Source organism: Nicotiana sylvestris, chromosome 6 (genome assembly GCF_000393655.2).
Source record: "Nicotiana sylvestris chromosome 6, ASM39365v2, whole genome shotgun sequence".
Lineage (NCBI taxonomy): Eukaryota > Viridiplantae > Streptophyta > Magnoliopsida > Solanales > Solanaceae > Nicotiana > Nicotiana sylvestris.
Window position 1 is genome coordinate 194266518 of NC_091062.1, and position 19258 is coordinate 194285775.

Consider the following 19258-nt stretch of genomic DNA (forward strand, 5'->3'; position numbering starts at 1 on the left):
TTTAATAAAGTTTCTCGCATAATTTACTATTCCCAAAAATTTTTGTAGCTCTTTGGTACTATTTAATTTATCTGGCATTTCTAGGGTCTTTTTAGCTATATGGGGTTGTAATTTATTTTTTCCATCCCCTAAGATTACTCCTACAAAATTTATATAATTCTTGCATAGTTTCATATATAAGAAGCTTCCGATCGATCGGAATCTCCTAGCAGGAGAATTTGGGATAGCAGGAGAATTTATGAGACCCACTGATGTAAGAAGCTTCCGATCGATCGGAATCTCCTAGCTTTATTTATTTCTATTTCACATGCTTCATTGAAAGAATTGATCATCGTACCACTAAATTCCAGTTTGATGCCCCATTAATTCCCATTGTTTTGTTCATATTTCTATAAATAAATATTAAATAAACTGGAACCTGTTGCCATGTGGTATGCCGCCTTTAACATTTATTATACGCTCTTTATGGCATTTTATGTGGTGGTGTTTGACTAGGCAAAATGTTAAAAAAAGAAAAATTTAAAAGTTGTGATAAAAAACAAGTTATAAATATTTTTGTAACTTTATAAATTTTATAACTGAAGGTAAAATGACAAGTTTAAAATAAAATTATTTCTAAATATAAAGGAGTGTATTAATCTCTTTGGAGCAAACTAGAAAAGAAAGTGTGCCAAAAAAAATAAGATGGGAGTAGCATGTATTCATGAAAACTAGAGGTATAGCCTTTATGCATTGACCATACGACCTTTTAAGATTCTTCTTACTTCATTAAATTTGGGTTTCAGGTAAAAAAAAAAATGAAATTTAAAACGGGCTGTTTATGAAACGGGTGTTGGGTCTATTGTCGGGTCATGCTGATTGGCTAAAAATGGTAAAAATAGCACGGGCTAGCTAGTTTTCGGATTGGTTATTCAAAAATAGTCAGCATTTATAAAGTCATTGAAAAATAGTCACTATTTTGCTGCAATACGGAAAGTCCCAGCATAATATACTGGAGATCGATGCACATGTTTATGAATTTCCAGCATATTATGCTAGAACTCCAACACGCAAAACGTTACAGCATAATATACTGGAGATTGGAGCACCTGCGTATGAACTTCCAGCATATTATGTTGGACCGGTATATTATACTGGAACTCCAGTATAATATGCTGGAGTTCCACTATACTTATGATGGAACTCCAGTATATTATGTTGGAGCACTTATGCTGAACTCCAAAATATTATGTTGGAATATTTTCCGAATTTTGAACAGTGTTTTCGTTCAGATTTATCTTTATATGAAAAGTGGTTAAATTTCGATTATTTTTAAAACTGTGGCTATTTTTGAATGACTACTTATAAATCTGGCTATTTTTGAATTTCTCCCCTAAAAATGCATAATTTTTCAAGGAATTTTTACCTCCTATAGCAAAGTTTGATATCTTATTTATTTTAAATAAATATCCTTTTAAAAAATTGTATTTCATAGCTACCTTTTGATTTTTATAGCCAAATATCTATTTATGGTCACCTCCTACTCTTAAGTCATAAAATACGCCTTGTATTATTTTTCTCTCTCATTCTTTCAGATTTTTCTTCACTCTCTCTCTCTCAATTCCAGTTTTTCTCCATGAATACAACCACAATTCTCTCAAATACAATTGAAATAATTTTTGTGCCTTCTTCCTTTCTCCCTCCGGTGCGTATCGGGTCGAACTGAATCCGAAGTCACCAACTCACCCATCTCTCTGATTCTGCCGTTGATTCTCGTCACTCGATAGGTAATCGAAAAATCAGATTTTAAAATTCCAATTTTAGGGCTCATCCATCATACAGTGCGGCAAATCAATGTTGTTTTCAAGGAATCCACTGCATTGAACTTAGTGTTTCTTTTGCCCTAGTTTGTTTTGCATTTAATTTTTTGCCTTTTTTTTTGTTTAAAATGATAAAGATGTTATCTTTATTGATAGATTTGGCGGAGGAGAATTTTGAAGCATGACAACAGCAGCTAGACCTACATGGGCGCCAGCTAAAGGTGGGAATGAACAAGGTGGAACTCGAATTTTTTGTTTTGTTTGCAAAGTCATTGAAAAATAGCCACGATTTTACTGCAACACTAAACCAGCATATTATGCCTATACCGAAAGTTCAGTATATTATACTGGAACTCCAGCATATTATGCTGGAATATTTTTCGAATTTTGAGCAGTATTTTCGTTCAGATACATCTTTACATGAAAAGTGACTAAATTTCAATTACTTTTGAAACTGTGGCTATTTTTCAATTAACACTTGTAAATCTGGCTAGTTTTTAATTTCACCCTCTTCTGTTTGATTTACTTGGATCAAAGGTCACCAAAGGTGCAGGCACTATATTCAGGTCCTGAATAATAACAAGTACCAACAGCCTCTCAAACCTGAAAACTTCTAAAAACAATGATTTGCCTTCTCCCCATCTAAGAGCAAGATCTATATTTCTCACAGCATAAAACTTCTCTGGTTGAATAATTAAGAACCAAAATAGTCCAAGTCCCCAAGACAAACATCAATTCAATTCTCCATGTCACGAGAGTCCTAAATATCAAAATTAACCTCTAGCGAAGCACATACGAGAAATAAGAAATTCTGCTAAAATCACAGTGTCTCAAGTCATTCCCAAGAGGGGTAGTTTCAAGTATCTTGGGTCGGTTATTCAGTGGATCGGGGAGATCAACGAGGATGTCACACATCGTATAGGGGTGGAGTGGATGAAGTGGAGGTTAGCGTCGGGAGTCCTGTGTGATAAGAAAGTGTCATCGTTACTAAAAGGTAAGTTTTATAGAGCAGTGGTTAGGCCTGCCATATTGTATGAGACTGAGTGTTGGCAGGTTAAGAACTCACAAATCCAGAAGATGAAAGTAGCAGAGATGAGGATGTTGAGGTGGATGTGCGGGCATACAAAGATGGATAAGATTAGGAATGAAGAAATTCGAGAGAAGGTGGGCATGGCCCCTATGGAGGACAAGATGCGGGAAGCAAGACTCCGATGGTTCGAGTACATTCACAGGAGGAGCACTGATGCACCGGTGAGGTGTGAGCAACTGGCTGTGGTGGGTACAAGGAGAGGTAGAGGGCAACCTAAGAAGAATTGGGGAGAGGTGATCAGGCAGGACATGACTCGACTTAGAATTGCTTAGGATATGGCCCTTGACAGGGAATTGTAGAGATCGAGCATTAAGGTTGTAGGCTAGGGGAAAGTTGTGAATATTTCTACAGCGCCACTAGAGTGAGATTAGCCAGTTAGGAGTTAGTTTTATGATTCTAGCGGTCATCTACTGATGCAGGGCTTTAGCTGCTGGTTATTATTATACGTTCCATCTAATTCGTATTTCTTATATTGCTGTTATTTTATTATGATTCTATTGATGGTACTAATATATCGTCTCTTGTTGCTTTCTTGAGCCGAGGGTCTCCTGGAAACAGCCTCTCTGCCCCTCGGGGTAGGGGTAAGGTCTGCGTATATATTACCCTCTCCAAACCCCACTTGTGGGATTATACTAGGTCGTTGTTGTTGTTGTTGCTAAAATCACAGTGATAGAAGATGACTGTCTCCGCGTTTTCAGAGGAGATTACAGTAGTGCAAACATTATGCAAAAAAATGGAAGCAAAAAGCATGGCTAAACTAATAAGTCGCTAGAGAAGAATAAACAATATTAGCCGATTAATATGATGTGAAGATATGGTATCAACACACTTGAAGAAAAGATCTGATAAAGTTGTAACTGACCCCAGGAGGCGAAGACTCCAATGCCATCTAGGGGCTGCTATGTTTTGACATGTACGAACATAACGGAATACTGAATGAGAGGAAATTTGGAGCTTCTGCGTCTCTCAATGCAAAGATACAGCTGGCAAATAATTAAAAATGAAATGGAAAAAAAAAAAAAAAAAAACTTTCCCCGCCATGAAAGTTACCATCAGTACAATCAACTTTTTTCAAAATGCTAGGAGAGGAAACAGAGAAAAGCTGTTTATACTGGTTCTAGATGAGGAGTTGCCACCTGTCCTGGTTGTATTGCCGCCTGAGGAGTTGTTGCCCGTCCTGGTGTTGTCGAAGGCTCTACTGGTGGCGCAGGTCCAGGTGCAACTGCAACATGCAAGCCCCTATGTTGCCCTGCTTGCAGAAGGAAAGCAACTTCGGCTGCCGCTAATGCTGCTGCCTCCTGCTTTATAGATGTGAAAAGAAGAAAGAATCACAAGAGATAATAAAAGAATGTATTCGACTTTACAAACAGACATCTTAAAAAAAACCTTACAATTTACACGGTCAAGTCACTTACAAGACAATGACATCTAATGATACTTGCCTATCGTAAAGTTGGACTGAAAATATGGCAAGTACCTAATACAATCATTAGTTCACTCAGGCGTAAAAGTTATCTATGCTGTCAGAATACATAATTCAAATATAATTAACGCAAATAAGAAACTAACCTTTAGATGAGTCATGTAATTAGTAAGGAAAAATGCTACATATAACTTTTAAGTGTCTACAAGAAACGGGACCCAAATGTTGGTTACACTGCAAGTCGAACACAACCAATATTCTCAAATGTTGAACCTGCTATTAGTTTCCATAATTTTTTATCATGACAAAATGACATTCTCTGATCCTTATTAATTCAACTTAACCAGTAGTGAAAATGGAGTCCTGAAATCACAGCGGAACCTCAAAACTTGCATATTGAAAGTAGTAGTGATGTCATTCTCATGCTCAAGATGGCCATTCAGTAACTTCCACAATGTATATAACCACTTGCCTACTGTTATTTCCATCACTATCAATAAGCTGAACGTGTTTAATACTTAATGGAGAAAATTTTTAAAGAAAAAAAGGACAGGGCCAACTTAGATTTTGAATTCTTTGGAAGTTAAAGAATTGTAAAGGTGACAAAGACTTATTAGGAAAAGAAAAAATAATTAAATGTACATTTCATCCATGAAAGTTGGACTTTTATAAATAGCCAAAGATGGAAATCAAAATAGTTGGTTAAGCTTGGAAAAAGCATGTATTATAAAAACTTACAAGTGTGCATAAATATAGCAACTAATCAACAATTACCACCACAAGAAAAGCAGAAAACACCAAGGGATTTGCAGCATAAGACTTACACATTGTGCATGAACATAAAGTATCACTTAAATGTGCAAATATGAAGACAAATGTTAACTCTTTCTGTCCCATTTTATGTGGCACACTTTCCTTATAAATCTGTCCCAAAAGAATGATACATTCTTATATTTGGAAATAATTTAACTATAAACTTCTCATTTACCCCCCTAATGAGATGATTTTAGCCATACAAATGTCTATGTCTTGGTACAAACTACAAGTTTCAAAAGTCTTTCTTTTTTTCTTAAACTCCATGTCCAGTCAAACAGGAATGAGGGAGGGAGTAATATAGTCACAGAAGTTACTTAAAAAGCAGAAAAAAGTCACTAACCTGCCTTTGCCTGCGACGCTGCAATATACCGATAGCCCAAGCTATAATGTAACAAGGTAAAAGAAAACCGGCAGCACGGAGTAGGAAAAGCTGTGTCAAGGATCAACCAGATCATTAGTCCCACACTCCTTACCATAGAGTATATAGTATGTCATAAACTCATCTTAGAAACTAACAAACAGAAATAATATTCCTTGTACTACTTACGGAGAAAAAAACGGAAACATCATCCTCATCCTCATCAGCATTTCCAATGGTCAGAGCATGCCTCAATAACAGAAGGGCCATTAACTGCAGGAAAACAGAGTGCATCATTCAATAAGGTGAGCAAACAAAGTAAGAAGATTTAAAACAAAACTTTGTCATGAAGATCCACAGGTTTTGACATCCATAAACACGTAGGGCTACATGCCGTACCGCAAAAATCTTCAATATATTTAGGCAAGAAACTAATTCTCATGTCTGATCCAATTGGACAACCAGAAGAAAAGCAGCACAAGAAATAAGAAGAGTAATAGAAGGAGAAGAGGAGAACAAAAGCATGAGCTCCACCAAGAAACCATTTCAACAACTTGCAGGGAGAATCTTGAAAGACAAGCATGAGTGTGTAAATAACCAACACCAGGATAGAATTATATAGAAAAAGGGTGGATGAGTTAATATCTTCTTTTTTTTTTTGATAAATAACTTTTTCTCTTACATATCAATACTAAAATATGACTCCAATACGATGAAAATCGATGAGACGAGCTGAAAGATGCATCCTTGGTAAAATTCTATAACCAATTCAATTTCACTCTGAAGTCTATTCCTAAATTACCATTACAAAGCTTAACATGAAATTCATGTATCACACTACCAAGGTTACTCCCACCCTCCTGTCAAGAGAAGCTTTTCTATCCATTCATGTATATACTAGCCAGAGGAACCATTCTAATGCATGCCCAACATTACTATTTGCCACTACTTAGCAAAAGAAAGTTTGCCATGCAATGGAACTACATGATATAGCTTCAGTTGCTTACTATTAAAGCAGCAGAACGACAAAATGCAGCTCCACTAGCATTTGAATCAGCATATTCATCATAGTCAGCGTCTAGAAGACGGCGTTCAGCGGCAGCCATTGCAAGAAGTCGTGGATCATGTAAGTCAATCTGAGTGCCACCCACTGTCCAACCTCTACTTAATCCACGTGGTTGAATTCATCATTGATACATAAGACAGAAAAGAAGCTTTTCAACACAGCAAGATTGCAAAAAGATGCTCTATTTATATTTCAATTGCTATATGACCACAGAGGCACCAGAAGCAGAGAGAAAGCGTCTGGATTTTATTGAACAATAAACCCAGAAAAACACCGTCAATGGAAAGAATTAAGGACAGAAAAAAAATAGTCAGAACAGATCACTTAACATAGGCAGAAGATATTAACGACAAAAAGTGGCATCATTGTAATTATCAGATTATGTTACAAAATTTAGTAACAAGGCCAAATTATGCACTAATAGTATATATCGTGAAAATTAAAATATCCCAAAAGATAAAAAGTTAAACATGTTATACGAACAGTAAATGGCAAAGATCTTTGCGGCTAGTTAATACTCTTATTTCTAAGTATTTTTTAAGAAGCCATAGTTGTTGGTCCACGGGAAAAGAAAAATATTTTCATCCCAATGAAGCTGAGTTTTCATTTAACTACAACTCAATTTAATGCAGAACTCAATTTGTTAGTAAGCGAGGCTTTTTCTTTGCCTCAATAGGATTAGTAAGGTAAGGTTTAGCCCGGTTAGTGTTGCCTTGGTCCTATGCCTTTAGAAATTATCCACACGGCTATGAGATTATATGCCCTCGTGAGACTTTGCAGGCAGCTACACCATGAATCCTCTACATGAGGCTGTCATAGGCAATGTGAGGCGCAGATGAGTGATTATATAGCCAAGGCATATGGGTAACAATACCGGTGCTATTGTCCCCCTTATTTGTACTTTTCCTAATTGTTGTATTCTTCTTTTCTTTTATTAATATAAAAACTAGCCCTAGGCACTTGCCTAGCAGATTGCCAAAAAAAAAAAATAATAACAAAAATCAACATAAATAGTATGTAACTGTCACTGAACACCAATGATTTTTTTCTATGATTAAGGCTTCTGTTAGTGAAAAATGTTTGCTAAAATCTATCAAATAGCTGAGCATATTGTGAGGTTTCTGAAGAAGCAGAGGAGATTCACATATTCAAGTACACGGGAAGCCTAAATACAAACAACAGAAAGCTTATCCGTTGTCTTCGCTTTTTTTTTTTTTCTGGGAAAAGGGGAGAAAAGGCATCCCACAGTAAAAAAAAAAAAAAACTATATATCACATATTTTGTGCTGTAATTACCAAAATCCGCACAGTGTCAATACTCTCTAGTTAGTTTAAGGGGAATGACTGAATGGTATAAACTTTGGTACACAGATGAGAAAATAGTTATGACTTGAACATACCTAATGTCAATGGCTGTATCTTCAGATTGGGGAGGCGGTGGGGGAGCAGTATAGCCAGGTTGATAAGGCTGCAGGTTAGACAGAAAAATTTCTAAGTTTCGTAAGCCTGCCAGCTAGATAGAAAAAAATTCGTGTACTTGAACTACAAACTCCTTCAGTAAGTATTATCCAAATTTGTGATTCTAAAGTATCAATGTCCTATATTTCTGAAGTAAGAAAATGAATATACAGCTGAATTGCTGCATAGGAATTCGTGACACTCCTTCTAGCCAGGAAAGAGTATTGAGGAAGGAAAGTGCAGGCACACATCAAATAAATACGGTTGTCTATACTCTCGGCTAGTACAGAGTCAATTATGACATCTCACTATCTCACCTTCCCTCACTCTTTTCTGGCTCAATCATCTTAACATGTTTTGGGAAGGGAAGAGGCAAAAGGTAATTATCATACTCAATGGAACGAGGTAAATAGACTATGCATTGAAATACCTGATGGCAAATCTCACAAGTTATATCTCCCTTTTCATCGCACCATCGCTGGACACATTTTCTATGAGCGTACTGGATTTTGCAACAACGAAGTAGATGAGAAATGAAGAAAGAATAGTTAGGCTACCAATAAAAGCTCATATAAGTACAAAAAAATAGTTGTTGGACATTGCATCACAGAGAGATAAAATAAACTCATCTATTCTATGGCTCCCAGACTTTAAATTCTAAGGCAAATCAAAGAGAATGTAAAGAACTATAAAAGTTTGGTATACAAATACATTTTATGAATTGCTGACAACAAAACATTTTTCAGCTTTAGTAGGTAATTGCAGCAAACAAGCTCATTGAACAAGAAGAGCATAAAAGTTTACCAACTTCATAAAGATACCTTCAAGCTGCCACTGCAACGACAAGGAACCTCCAAATTTTTCACACTATCTTCTTCCTGGCAAATCCGGCATTCCACATTCTGAAGTAATGGCTCTTCTTCACCTCCAACTCCTAGATGTTCGTTGTCATTAGCATCAATAACTGAGGACGTACCAACTACCTGAGAGCAAGATCTGCCAACAGAGGATTCTGCATCCTCGGACCTTGGCAGCGAGTGCAAAGATTCAGGTGTGATGAGACGATCAACACACAAAACCAAGTGTTCTTCCATTAGCAATTCACCAACTTATCCTAAGATCATCAAACATCATCAGCCATCTCACGTGACAAAAGTATAAGAGGAAAAATTCGGAGACGCACTAAGCAAAAGAAGATTTTCCAACCATCACACATAACAGACTACTAGGGCTATTGGTTTTGGTGAATTCAGTATACTTTAGTGCTGTATAGATTGGCTTAACCTTTGTATGGCATTGCACAAGGTTAGCCCCCTATTTTGCCAAATAAATGTTGCTACATACTAAAAAGACTATCACATGTCAAGAGAAAGGGATTTGAAAAGCATAAGATGTACATTTCTTTAATTTCCTTCTAACAAGGTTTAGGCTCCTCTCAATTAGTATAAAAAATCCACAATGCCATATAAACGGCAAGGAAACTGGATCTCCTAGTTTGAATTCCCAAACAGATATCCCACTACCAAAGAACAGCAGCAGACTAATCAAGAGGGATGGGTCTTATTGCTTCTTTCTTTTTCGGGTAGGTAATAAACTCCATACAACAACAAACCCACTGTAATCCCACAAAGTGGGGTCTGGGAGGGGCAGAGGGTACGCAAACTTTAACCCTACCTTGTGAAGGCAGGGAGGCTTTTCAATTAGACCCCGGCCCAAGATAAAAGTAAAAGAAGCAGACACAACACATAGTAACACCAACAAGATAAGGTAATAAACTCTATAAAACTGAGATTTCAGGGCCATCCCATTTTAGTAAATATACAGCTATAATGGTGTGCTCTTGAACACAAAATTGGAGGATTGTAGCTAAACGAGCTTGAAACCTAACATCATATTAACAAATTGACCTATAAAAGCAAGTCCAAAACTCAATTCAAATTTTGGAACAAAATCAAGACCATAAATTAGTAACCAAGCTTGAAACTTCAAGCTTTGTAGATCAAAAGATGAAAAAATTAACATCTTTTACGATCAATTTCAATTAATCGCAATAAAGGGAATTAAAAAGTAAGAATCAAGAAATTCTGGACCAATTAACTCACCCAAACATAAAAAACATAAACCCAAAACAAAAAGTTACAATCTTGAACTAGGAATTTATATTAAAGAGTGTAAATTAGACACATGAATTTGAGGTGCCTGAATTAACTCACTCAAATGTAAAATCTTAAACCCAAAACGAGAAAGTTACAATCTTGAGGAAATTTAGGACAAAATACAGATGAAAAGATAAGAATTTGAGCTACCTGGATATTCAATTTTTGATGGGTTTTGCTTTTCTGAGGACAAAACTTAGAAGCTAATGAATATATACCGAGTCTTTTTCGGATGAAGAAAAGTCGCAATTACACTTTTTCCTTGTGGGGTTGCTTAGAAATTGATGATTGATAAAATAGATTAAAAGGAAATGTAGTTATAGCACTGTAGTTTAATGTTAAGTCTTTTTTACTTTATGGATTGTGTCGAAGTTTATGGATACATGTGAGAGTTAAAATTACGTATATCTCTTTTTTTTGGTTCCCAACTGGTATCCAATATCCATATTATTACCCAACTAAATTCGGATTCGCACCGGAAAGTCTCACATTGAAGAAAGCGCTTCCTAACAATCCATATACAGGGGCTCGAATCCGAAACTCTGATTAAATATAAAGAAATACTTATCACTCGACTACAACCCTTATTAGTAAATATATCTTATTTGATTAAATATGTTTAAGTAATAATAAAGTTATATTCAAAATTCGAACTTTATAAATTTGAAGATTGAAAATCACAATTCATTTTAATTGATTGAGTTCGAACTTTATTATTTATACTTATTTAAAGAATACATTTAAATATATATATATATGTTTAAGCTAAAGCTATTGGATTAAAATGAACCCATAATATTTATATTGCATTTGCCGCTAAGTAACAAAAATTGAATTTTATCTTGTTTATTTGATATAAATATCAAGTACATAAATTTATTATTGCCGATAATTCTTTTTGTAGAAAAACTTTAGTACTCTTACAAAGGATATTTATTTGATATAAATATCAAGTACATAAATTTATTATTGCCGATAATTCTTTTTGTAGAAAAACTTTAGTACTCTTACAAAGGATAGGTATGGAGAATTCGAATATAATTAAGTTTTAATATGAGTACCGAGGGCCAAAAATTAAAAAACAACTCTTAGAAAGGGGAAGCGGGTGGAAAAGTTAGTAGCTTTGGCTTTTAAAAAGAGTGATGTGATTTGACGACTTGGTAAAAAACAAGGGACAATGGGGTTAGTCGAAAAGAGAAGAGAAGTATTCATTAACTTTCTGTCTATTTGGTTTCGTTCTCTTTCTTTCTTTTTATTTTTTAGAAAATAATATGATAAAATGTAATAGCCGATAATATATATATATTTATATATATTTTTTATATATTTGACTAATAAATATAATTATTTTTAATGGACCAACCAAATACTTACGTAACTTGGCCTTTTTTTTCCTTTTGATTTTTGCCGACAGCTTAAGGCAAGAGTCCGGAATCAAAATGTGGTTCTGTTGGACTCAAAGAACAAAAATATGTGGAAAAAAAATTTAGTGACCAAAATATATGTAGCGTTTTTTTTTTTTTTGAATGGCCAGTTAAGTATAACGTCTTTCAAAAAGACTCTATATTTGAATTAATTTAAGGGGGAATATGGCGTCTTTCGACCCCCTCCCCCCATAATTTAAAAAAGAGGAATTTTCAGAAATCATTATTGTTTAGTGGCTATTAACTTCTTATAGCTACCATATACATAATTACTTCCTATAGATACTATTTAGTTGTTACGCGACTGTATTCGCGCTACTATATTCATGAATATAGTAGCGAAATTCGCCTAAAAATAGGGGAATCCAGCTATGCAACTGTATTCATTGTATTCGCGCTACTATATTTACAGTAGTGGAATTCGCCTAAAAATAGGGGAGTCCAGCTGTTTAACAACGGAAAGAGGATCAATTAGTGTATGTCACTCCTAATTTAACTCAACAAAATCAATTCCACATAAATTTTGTTGCTACTGTGTTGTATTCCATGTATTCGCGCGACTGTATTTATAAATACAGTAAGGTAATCCGCCTAAAAATAGGGATTACATCTATTTAATTATGTATTTCATGTATTTGCGCGACTGTATTTATAAATACATTGAGGTATTCCGTATGTACATATTGTATTCAATTTACCGTATTCAATTTGATTATATTCAAACAATAAAAATCACAAAACACAGTGATATTCGGTTGTATTCAAACAATATAGACCTTCGAAATACATAAATACATGCGAAAAATAATGTATTTATACAAAAATACAATATATTTGAGTGTATTTGTACAAAATATAATGTATTTGTATCATTGTATGTGACTAAATAGCAAAAAAGAAGAAGAAAGTTCGCTGGAGATGGCGTTTGTCGGCCAACAAAATACTATGTATATTGTATAAAATTAAAAATGGAGACGAACAAAAACTCACCCCTCAAATCTTCTCCGGTGTAGTTATCGCCAGATCTGTTCGCCTACAAGAATGAGCCAATACTGGATGATGGTGACGACCACGACAATGACACCGACAATTCTGCTGATTTAAGGGAGAACATAGAGGATTTAGAATCTTGCTGATAGAGAGAGAGAGAGAGAGAGAGAGAGAGAGAGAGAGAAAATATAACTGGCGTATTTCATGTCTCAATGGTTGGTGATCGAGGCCAACCCTGTACTACTACAAAGTAGCGAGAGTGGTCAAAGCAGCTTTTATCTGAGAAGGTCGGATGATTTTCACAGGGAGCTAGAAATGGGAACTGAGTTTCTATCTAAATTAGAGATGCGTAATTGCTCCTAATTTTACTTCTAATCATAGTTGGTTTTAATATTACTTCTAAATTTATACTAATAAGATACTAAATTAAGCTAAGTTACGCTAAGAGTAAACTATTGAAGGTTGTCTGAATAGTTAAAAGGCACTAAGGGAGTGACTGTCTCCTAGGTGGATACTTGACAGGTTCTCGAGTCTAAGGCTAGGTTGTCATGTTGGGGATTATGATATAACCATTGCACGATACTACTCACTCTATACCTCTCGGTAGTTTTAGTGATTTTGCCCTAATTGACTTTATCAAAACCAATTGGGTATGATAATTTGTGCAAGCAATTGAGGTTCAAATCGGGTATTACTATCTCTAGGCTTAACCCTTTAATTGGGGCTATCAATCTCTTGAATACGCCCCAATTCCTTGTTGGACTAATTTTCCTAGACTTAGGCTCTCTTTCTCAAGAAGAACCCAAGTCAAATAGGCACAAATTAGTGTTTGCAACCACTAATTCAATATTAAAACCATAAATTAGTCCAAATATCAAACACCCATAGACATTCAAGCCTTAAAACACAAGACTCATCAAATACTCACACTAGGGTTGAGCCACAACCCTAGTTAATGGGTCTACTACTCATGATAATAGAAGAAAACAAGGAAATAGATGAAGAAAAAACCCATAATATTTAATTACTAGCTAAAACTTGAAGATTCAATGATAAAACTATAGTACAATTACTCAAAATAGTAAAAGGACACTGTTCACGAGCGCATCTCTGCTTAAAACTACCACTGATGACCTAAAATGGGAAAAGAAACTATTTATACTAGGACAAATTTTCTGGACAAAAAATACCCCTACAGGGGTAGTGCGGTCCGCACAAAATTGAGTGCAGCCGTACTGAGGCTTTTGGCTTAAAACTTCTTCTCTTTGAACTTGGCCACCGCGGGCCGCACAAAATGCACCGCGGCCATGGTGGCTTCTATTGCGGTCCGCACAAAAAGGATCGCGGACCGCATTAGTAATGATTCCCAAATTGGCAACTCTCTGAACTCCAGCTTTGCGGACTACACAATATCGAGTGCGGTCGCAATAAAGCCAATGTGGTCCGCATGAAATGCTTTGTGACCGCATTGCTTGAATGTTTGAAATGAGCACCTCTCTGAACTTCCTCTTTGCGGACCGCACAGAATGAAGTGCGGCCGCATTGGTCCTGTTACACTATGCTTGGACTTGTTCTTGATATTTTTGCATGTTTGACCAAACCGTACAATCAAGTACAACATGTAAGCCTTTGAGACTATTTTGTACACATTTCTAATCAAAACTCAAGTAAGAAGGAGTGTAAAATGCATCATAATCCCTAGTTATCAACTCCCCCAAACTTAAACTTTTGCTTGTGCTCAAACAAATAAAATAAGACACACCCCTTAAGAGTAAATCCAAGAAAATTCAGCTGACCTAAAGTGACCTCAGCCGGCATCAATTGGGACTAACAATTGTCATTAATTCAAATGAATCATTAACAACATTCACTTTTTTAAGCACTGTGGATTTAATGAGACACAAGAGCATCAAGAGTTGACCCAACACATTAAAGAAACTCTTTCTATTACTTTGGTCATTGTGGAATCCAAACTCACATATCCTCAATTCTCCCTAAGCAAATTTCACCTTTAGGATTGTAGCACTCAGAACGAGGTTAATAGAAATACACTCATCTCTCTCAAAGAAAAGTCACAAGTCCGACTCTAAGTACCATATGTTTGCCCCTTATGTGAGTCACCACTAATGTAAGCTTCATTCAACTCAAGATCATATAGGGCTTTTGTGGAGACATAGTGAAGGCTCAGGGTAGGAAATGTTTGGTCTAAGTAGGTTCCATCTTCCCTTTAGCACTTCTTTTGCTTCGTTTTGGCACATATTCTCTTGACTTTTTAAGTCTTTTAACTTCTTTCTAAGGGGTTAGAGACACACATTGTCACTCTTTCTTGTTCATTTCAAATCTTTTTCTCATTTTTCAACTTTCCACACCTTTTATTTTTTTACTTTTATTGAATCCCTTCATTCTTTTCTACATTAAATATTCTTTTTGTCTTTTTGATTTTCTTCCTTTTTCATTGCCTTTTCTTTTCTTCATTTTGTAACTTTTTACACTTTGTTGCATTCCTCGTCTCTCTCCCCAAACTTATGCTTTTGCCTTGTGCTAAGGAAAGATCGGGTGCCAAGAGAGGGTATTTTAGAACGGGTAAAGGCTTGTATCATGGTTTTTGAAAGAAAAAGGTCTATGGCTCAAAAGGGTTGACTACGGATTTTATCATTGGTAGATTGTGAAAGTGTTCAAGATATCATTCGGATCAAGGAGATCCTATAATCACATCTCAAGTCAAATTACACTTAGAATTTTGCCTAGACAAACATTCAGGGCAAGTTCTAGACCAATGGCTCGGGACTTGGACTTGCAACAAATTCTCACCACACAAGTTATGGGATTGCTAAAGACACAGAGTCAGAGGGATGACAACAACCTTAGCTAAGATTTGAGCAACACAATGGTCCCGAAAAAACCATTTGATGATTATCGGCAAACACAAGAGTCTCAAGGTCACAACTATCACCATCCTATACACAACGATTTGTTTTTGACTATAGGATGAAAGGCAAATGTGTTAGGCCCAAGTGAAGCTTTGCTTGAGGCATCCTTACCAACTAACTACTAAAAAGCAAAAAGAAAACAGACTCAAACCCTTAAGAAGGTTTTCATGCCATCCATCATCAGGAAGAGCCACCCGATTCACACAAATTCCACCTTTGGAAAGAATCGTGGCATTAAGAATACCAAAGGCTTATTGTAAAAACTCAAAACAAGAAGCTACGAACATAAAATAAGAAGATAAGAAAGGAAAAATGCGAAAAGTAAAATGAATATGTACAAGAGGGGATTTAATCGAATATACAATAGGGAGAATGAATATATACATAAGAACGTAACTTTATATACATACCCAAAATTAAAAAGTACAAAAAGTGCAATGGAAATGATAAAGTTATATATAAAGAAAAAAATATTGTCATATATACAGTCATCCAAATAGGGCTACCCCCTCAAATGAAAGTTTGCATTGTCCTCAATGTCAACTAACCAAAATAAGCACAAAATAAAGAAGAGAGCAAAGAGAAAACTCCCTATAGGCCCTCCGTCTGCATAGGATCCTGAGTCTGGGTCCCTGGGTCCTCTGTCTGCTCTGGAACCTGTGACTGGCTCTCTGTGATCTGTGGCCCACTGGGACCTGGCCTGGACCTGGACTGAGTCCTGGGGCTAGCTGGAGGAACCTCCCTGCGGGTCTTCCAACTGTATGACTGCATCATCAGAATGGAGAATCACCATCTTCCTCTTGGGTGGCCTCTCTAACTCCTACTATGACTAGGGCTGGGCTGCTGGCGCCGGCTCATGCAATAACAAATTCAGAGGCAGGTGATCCGCCTTCAACCTCTCTACCTCCACCCGTAGCTTCTTCACTGACTCTTTTGAAGCGCGAGTCTTTCTCATTTTCTTCACCTCCCTTGCAAGCTCCTTCAATGCCTTTCTATGAGAGTCAATAGCATCTATCAACTTCTTCTGGTTATCTAGAATCTCCTTCAGAGTGTCCTCAACGGACTGTGGGACCTGTGGCGGAGGAGATGCTGACTGGGCTGCCACCACAATAGATAATACAGACAACTTAAAAGTAACTGTTTGCATTCAGTTGTTGATGCTGGCGAGGGTCTGGCTCAGGCGATAGGCAATCAAGGAGTACGCAGTCGATGATGGAATCTCTGGAGATTAAGAAGTAGAAGGTCCTGGGGCCACGTTGTTTGTGGTGGAAAGAGGCTGAGTAGGAGCCACTACCACTACTGGCTCTTCAAAGTGGCCATTAGAAGTTGTGGCATTGCCCTTGAAGTTCTTGCCTTTAGGGTTGTCATCACTCTATAGGCTGTACCAGGAGAATGGTGCATTCGCCTTCACTTTCATATCAAATTTCCGCTTCTCCACATCTAAGTCCTCAAGGTACATGGTCAAGAAGTTGGGGAAGGGATAAGATTTGTCACCTTCGTTCACTACCCGGGTAATTACCCGGAACATCACATTCCCGAAGTTAATCGGGTACCCTGCCATGATCGATGCCACCAATATAGCCCGGTGGATAGGAAGTGAGCTGTCGTAGGTGGTGGGGTCTAGTCTACTACACACAAATGTCTCCCACCCTTTAGCTTCAAAGTTCAGTGACCTTCTTAGAATCTTCACTCCCACAGTCAACCAATCGGGGGTGGTACCTGGGATTGCCAAGTACTCTGCCACCCAAGGACGAGCAGACTCACCCAATGCCATCTTCTCTAAATACCATGACTCATCCTCCTCCGAAAAGCCCATGTAATCATTTATTGTCTTGCCATCAAATTTCACCTTCAAGTTCCGCACTTTGGTCACTGTGGTACCCTTTTTTATGTGGGCAACATTTGTGTATAACTCCTTCACCAAGTGCTCATTGGTATCCTCCACGTGGCCTATGAAATAATCCTATCCAGCTCTCTTTCTAAACTGCCTCAACACATTGGGGTTGTGAGGCAAAAGGTCCCGGGTGATGAATTTACGCTAGGGTATTAGCTTCCTCTCGGGCCACCACTCTCTGAACTTGTGATAGGCAACCTCACTCACAAACCGGTCCTGACATGCCTCCGGATTTTTGGTCCTCTCTACCCCTCCTACTTGAGGCTCACCCCCTTCTACTTCTTCCCCTTCTTCTTCTACGAGCCCCTCCCCGGATAGTGAAGTTGTAGGAGAGGTGGAATATTCATTGCCACTACCTGCAGTTGAGCCCTCAGATGACTCAGAATATATGCGCACTGATGCTTGGGTAGTAGAAGAGACTGGAGGTGTATCCCTCAACCTATTCCTCTCTGGCCAGTCAGGAACATACTCTGGCACGGAGTCTGATGATGCCTCCCGGGAAGGTGTATACTCACTCCCCGATTGGTCAATGGCTCTGTCAGCAGCCTTTATGAGCCTCCTGGTATTTTTGATGTTTTGTCGGGCTTGCGGGGTCAATTTGATCATAACCTTTCCTCTACCCCGGGAGGACTTTCCTTTGCCCGATTGTTTTCTACCACCGCCTCGTGATTGAACCATTATCTGCAAGCAACATTCAATTGAGCCTTATTAGTATTAGTAGAATCAACGAAATTCAGAATTGCAGAAAAATTGTTGTAAACAGTCAAAAGTTCCAGAATGCGGACCGCACAAAATGAAGTGCGACCGCAAATAGGCTACCGCGGACCGCACAAAATGCATCGTGGTCCGCACTACGGTGGGGTTCATACTACCCACTCTCTGATTAAAGGCATTGTGGACCGCACAAAATGCATTGCGATCCACATTGAGACACTGCAGACCGCACAAAATAGTACTATGGACCGCACAGAAGCATAACGAACTGCACAAAATCTACCGCAATCCGCGTTGAGTGCCTAGCAGCAATCCAACCTAGGGTTCATGTTTTTCACATTTTTATTCCAAATTTTCACCTATTAATGATTACCTAGGTTTTGCATCAGTGTTGTGACTAATTATTCCTAATTAATACAAGATTAAACTAAACTATGCTACATAATTAAAAGAAAAACGGGAAGAAAAGAAGAAAAACTAAGAGAAAATGAAAGTCAAAAGAAAATAGCAAAATTAAACAACTAAGAAGGAATTAAAGTTACCGGAAATGAGATGCATGATGATTAATCGAGACTAAGCAGTTGAATTCGTGCAATTTAGAGTGATGAACAGTAATTTTTAGGCTTCTGAGAGTAAAAAGTCGAAAAGTTTGAAATGAGGGCCTCAGGTCCTATTTATAGAAAAAGGTCTTGGGCGCCAGCTCACCTCCCCACCGCGGTCCGCGGTGCTCAGAAACATAAAGCACTGGGAGGTTGGCCACTGCGGACCGTAAGAAATCCAGTGCGGTCGCAGTGGTCCACCACGGACCGCACAAAATGCAATGCTGCCGCAGTGGAAAACTTCAGAGACTCTTCACTTTTGACAAATCACTTTGTGGTCTGCATTGATTTCTTGCCCCTGCACAAAGGCCTTTGCGGCCGCACAAAACTACCGCTCCTGCGGTTTCTCTCCAGGCTGCCCTTTCCGCTTCTGCTCCTCAACACCCCCAGGTGCGGTCCTGCTTCTGCGGCGAGATGACCGCATCTGCGGTCCTTAAACTCTCAGCCCAAAATCGCATTTGCGGCTCTCCTGGCCGCTTCTGCTGCTCCGCACTTGCGGCCCAAGCCTCGCATGTGTGGTTACGCCAGAAGACAGCTGCTTC

General features: G+C 37.7%; 1 protein-coding gene across 2 annotated transcripts; it reads right to left on the reverse strand.

The window, feature by feature from the left end:
- Positions 1-3662: 3662 nt before the first annotated feature.
- On the reverse strand, positions 3663-10432 carry LOC104246615 (uncharacterized). Of its 2 annotated transcripts, none has more exons than XM_009802462.2 (8): positions 10316-10432; positions 8831-9123; positions 8440-8511; positions 7952-8019; positions 6494-6647; positions 5676-5759; positions 5469-5558; positions 3663-4187 (listed from the first exon to the last, which is right to left on the reverse strand). In XM_009802462.2, the coding sequence occupies exons 2-8, from the start codon at positions 9101-9103 to the stop codon at positions 3996-3998; spliced, it is 933 nt and encodes a 310-aa protein (XP_009800764.1). In that variant the 5' UTR covers positions 9104-9123; positions 10316-10432; the 3' UTR covers positions 3663-3995. The 2 variants fall into 2 exon arrangements, with proteins under 2 accessions (XP_009800764.1, XP_009800763.1); XM_009802461.2 differs by having other exon boundaries at positions 6494-6650.
- Positions 10433-19258: the final 8826 nt, after the last annotated feature.

Excerpts from the sequence above, each read along its gene's own strand:
- LOC104246615 (XM_009802461.2), bottom strand. The coding sequence starts at position 9,103 with ATGGAAGAACACTTGGTTTTGTGTGTTGATCGTCTCATCACACCTGAA. Across the intron at positions 5,760-6,493 it reads GTCGTTCTGCTGCTTTAATA|TTAATGGCCCTTCTGTTATT; the intron begins GTAAGCAACTGA and ends GTTTTCCTGCAG. Across the intron at positions 4,188-5,468 it reads AGCGTCGCAGGCAAAGGCAG|GAGGCAGCAGCATTAGCGGC; the intron begins GTTAGTGACTTT and ends TCTATAAAGCAG.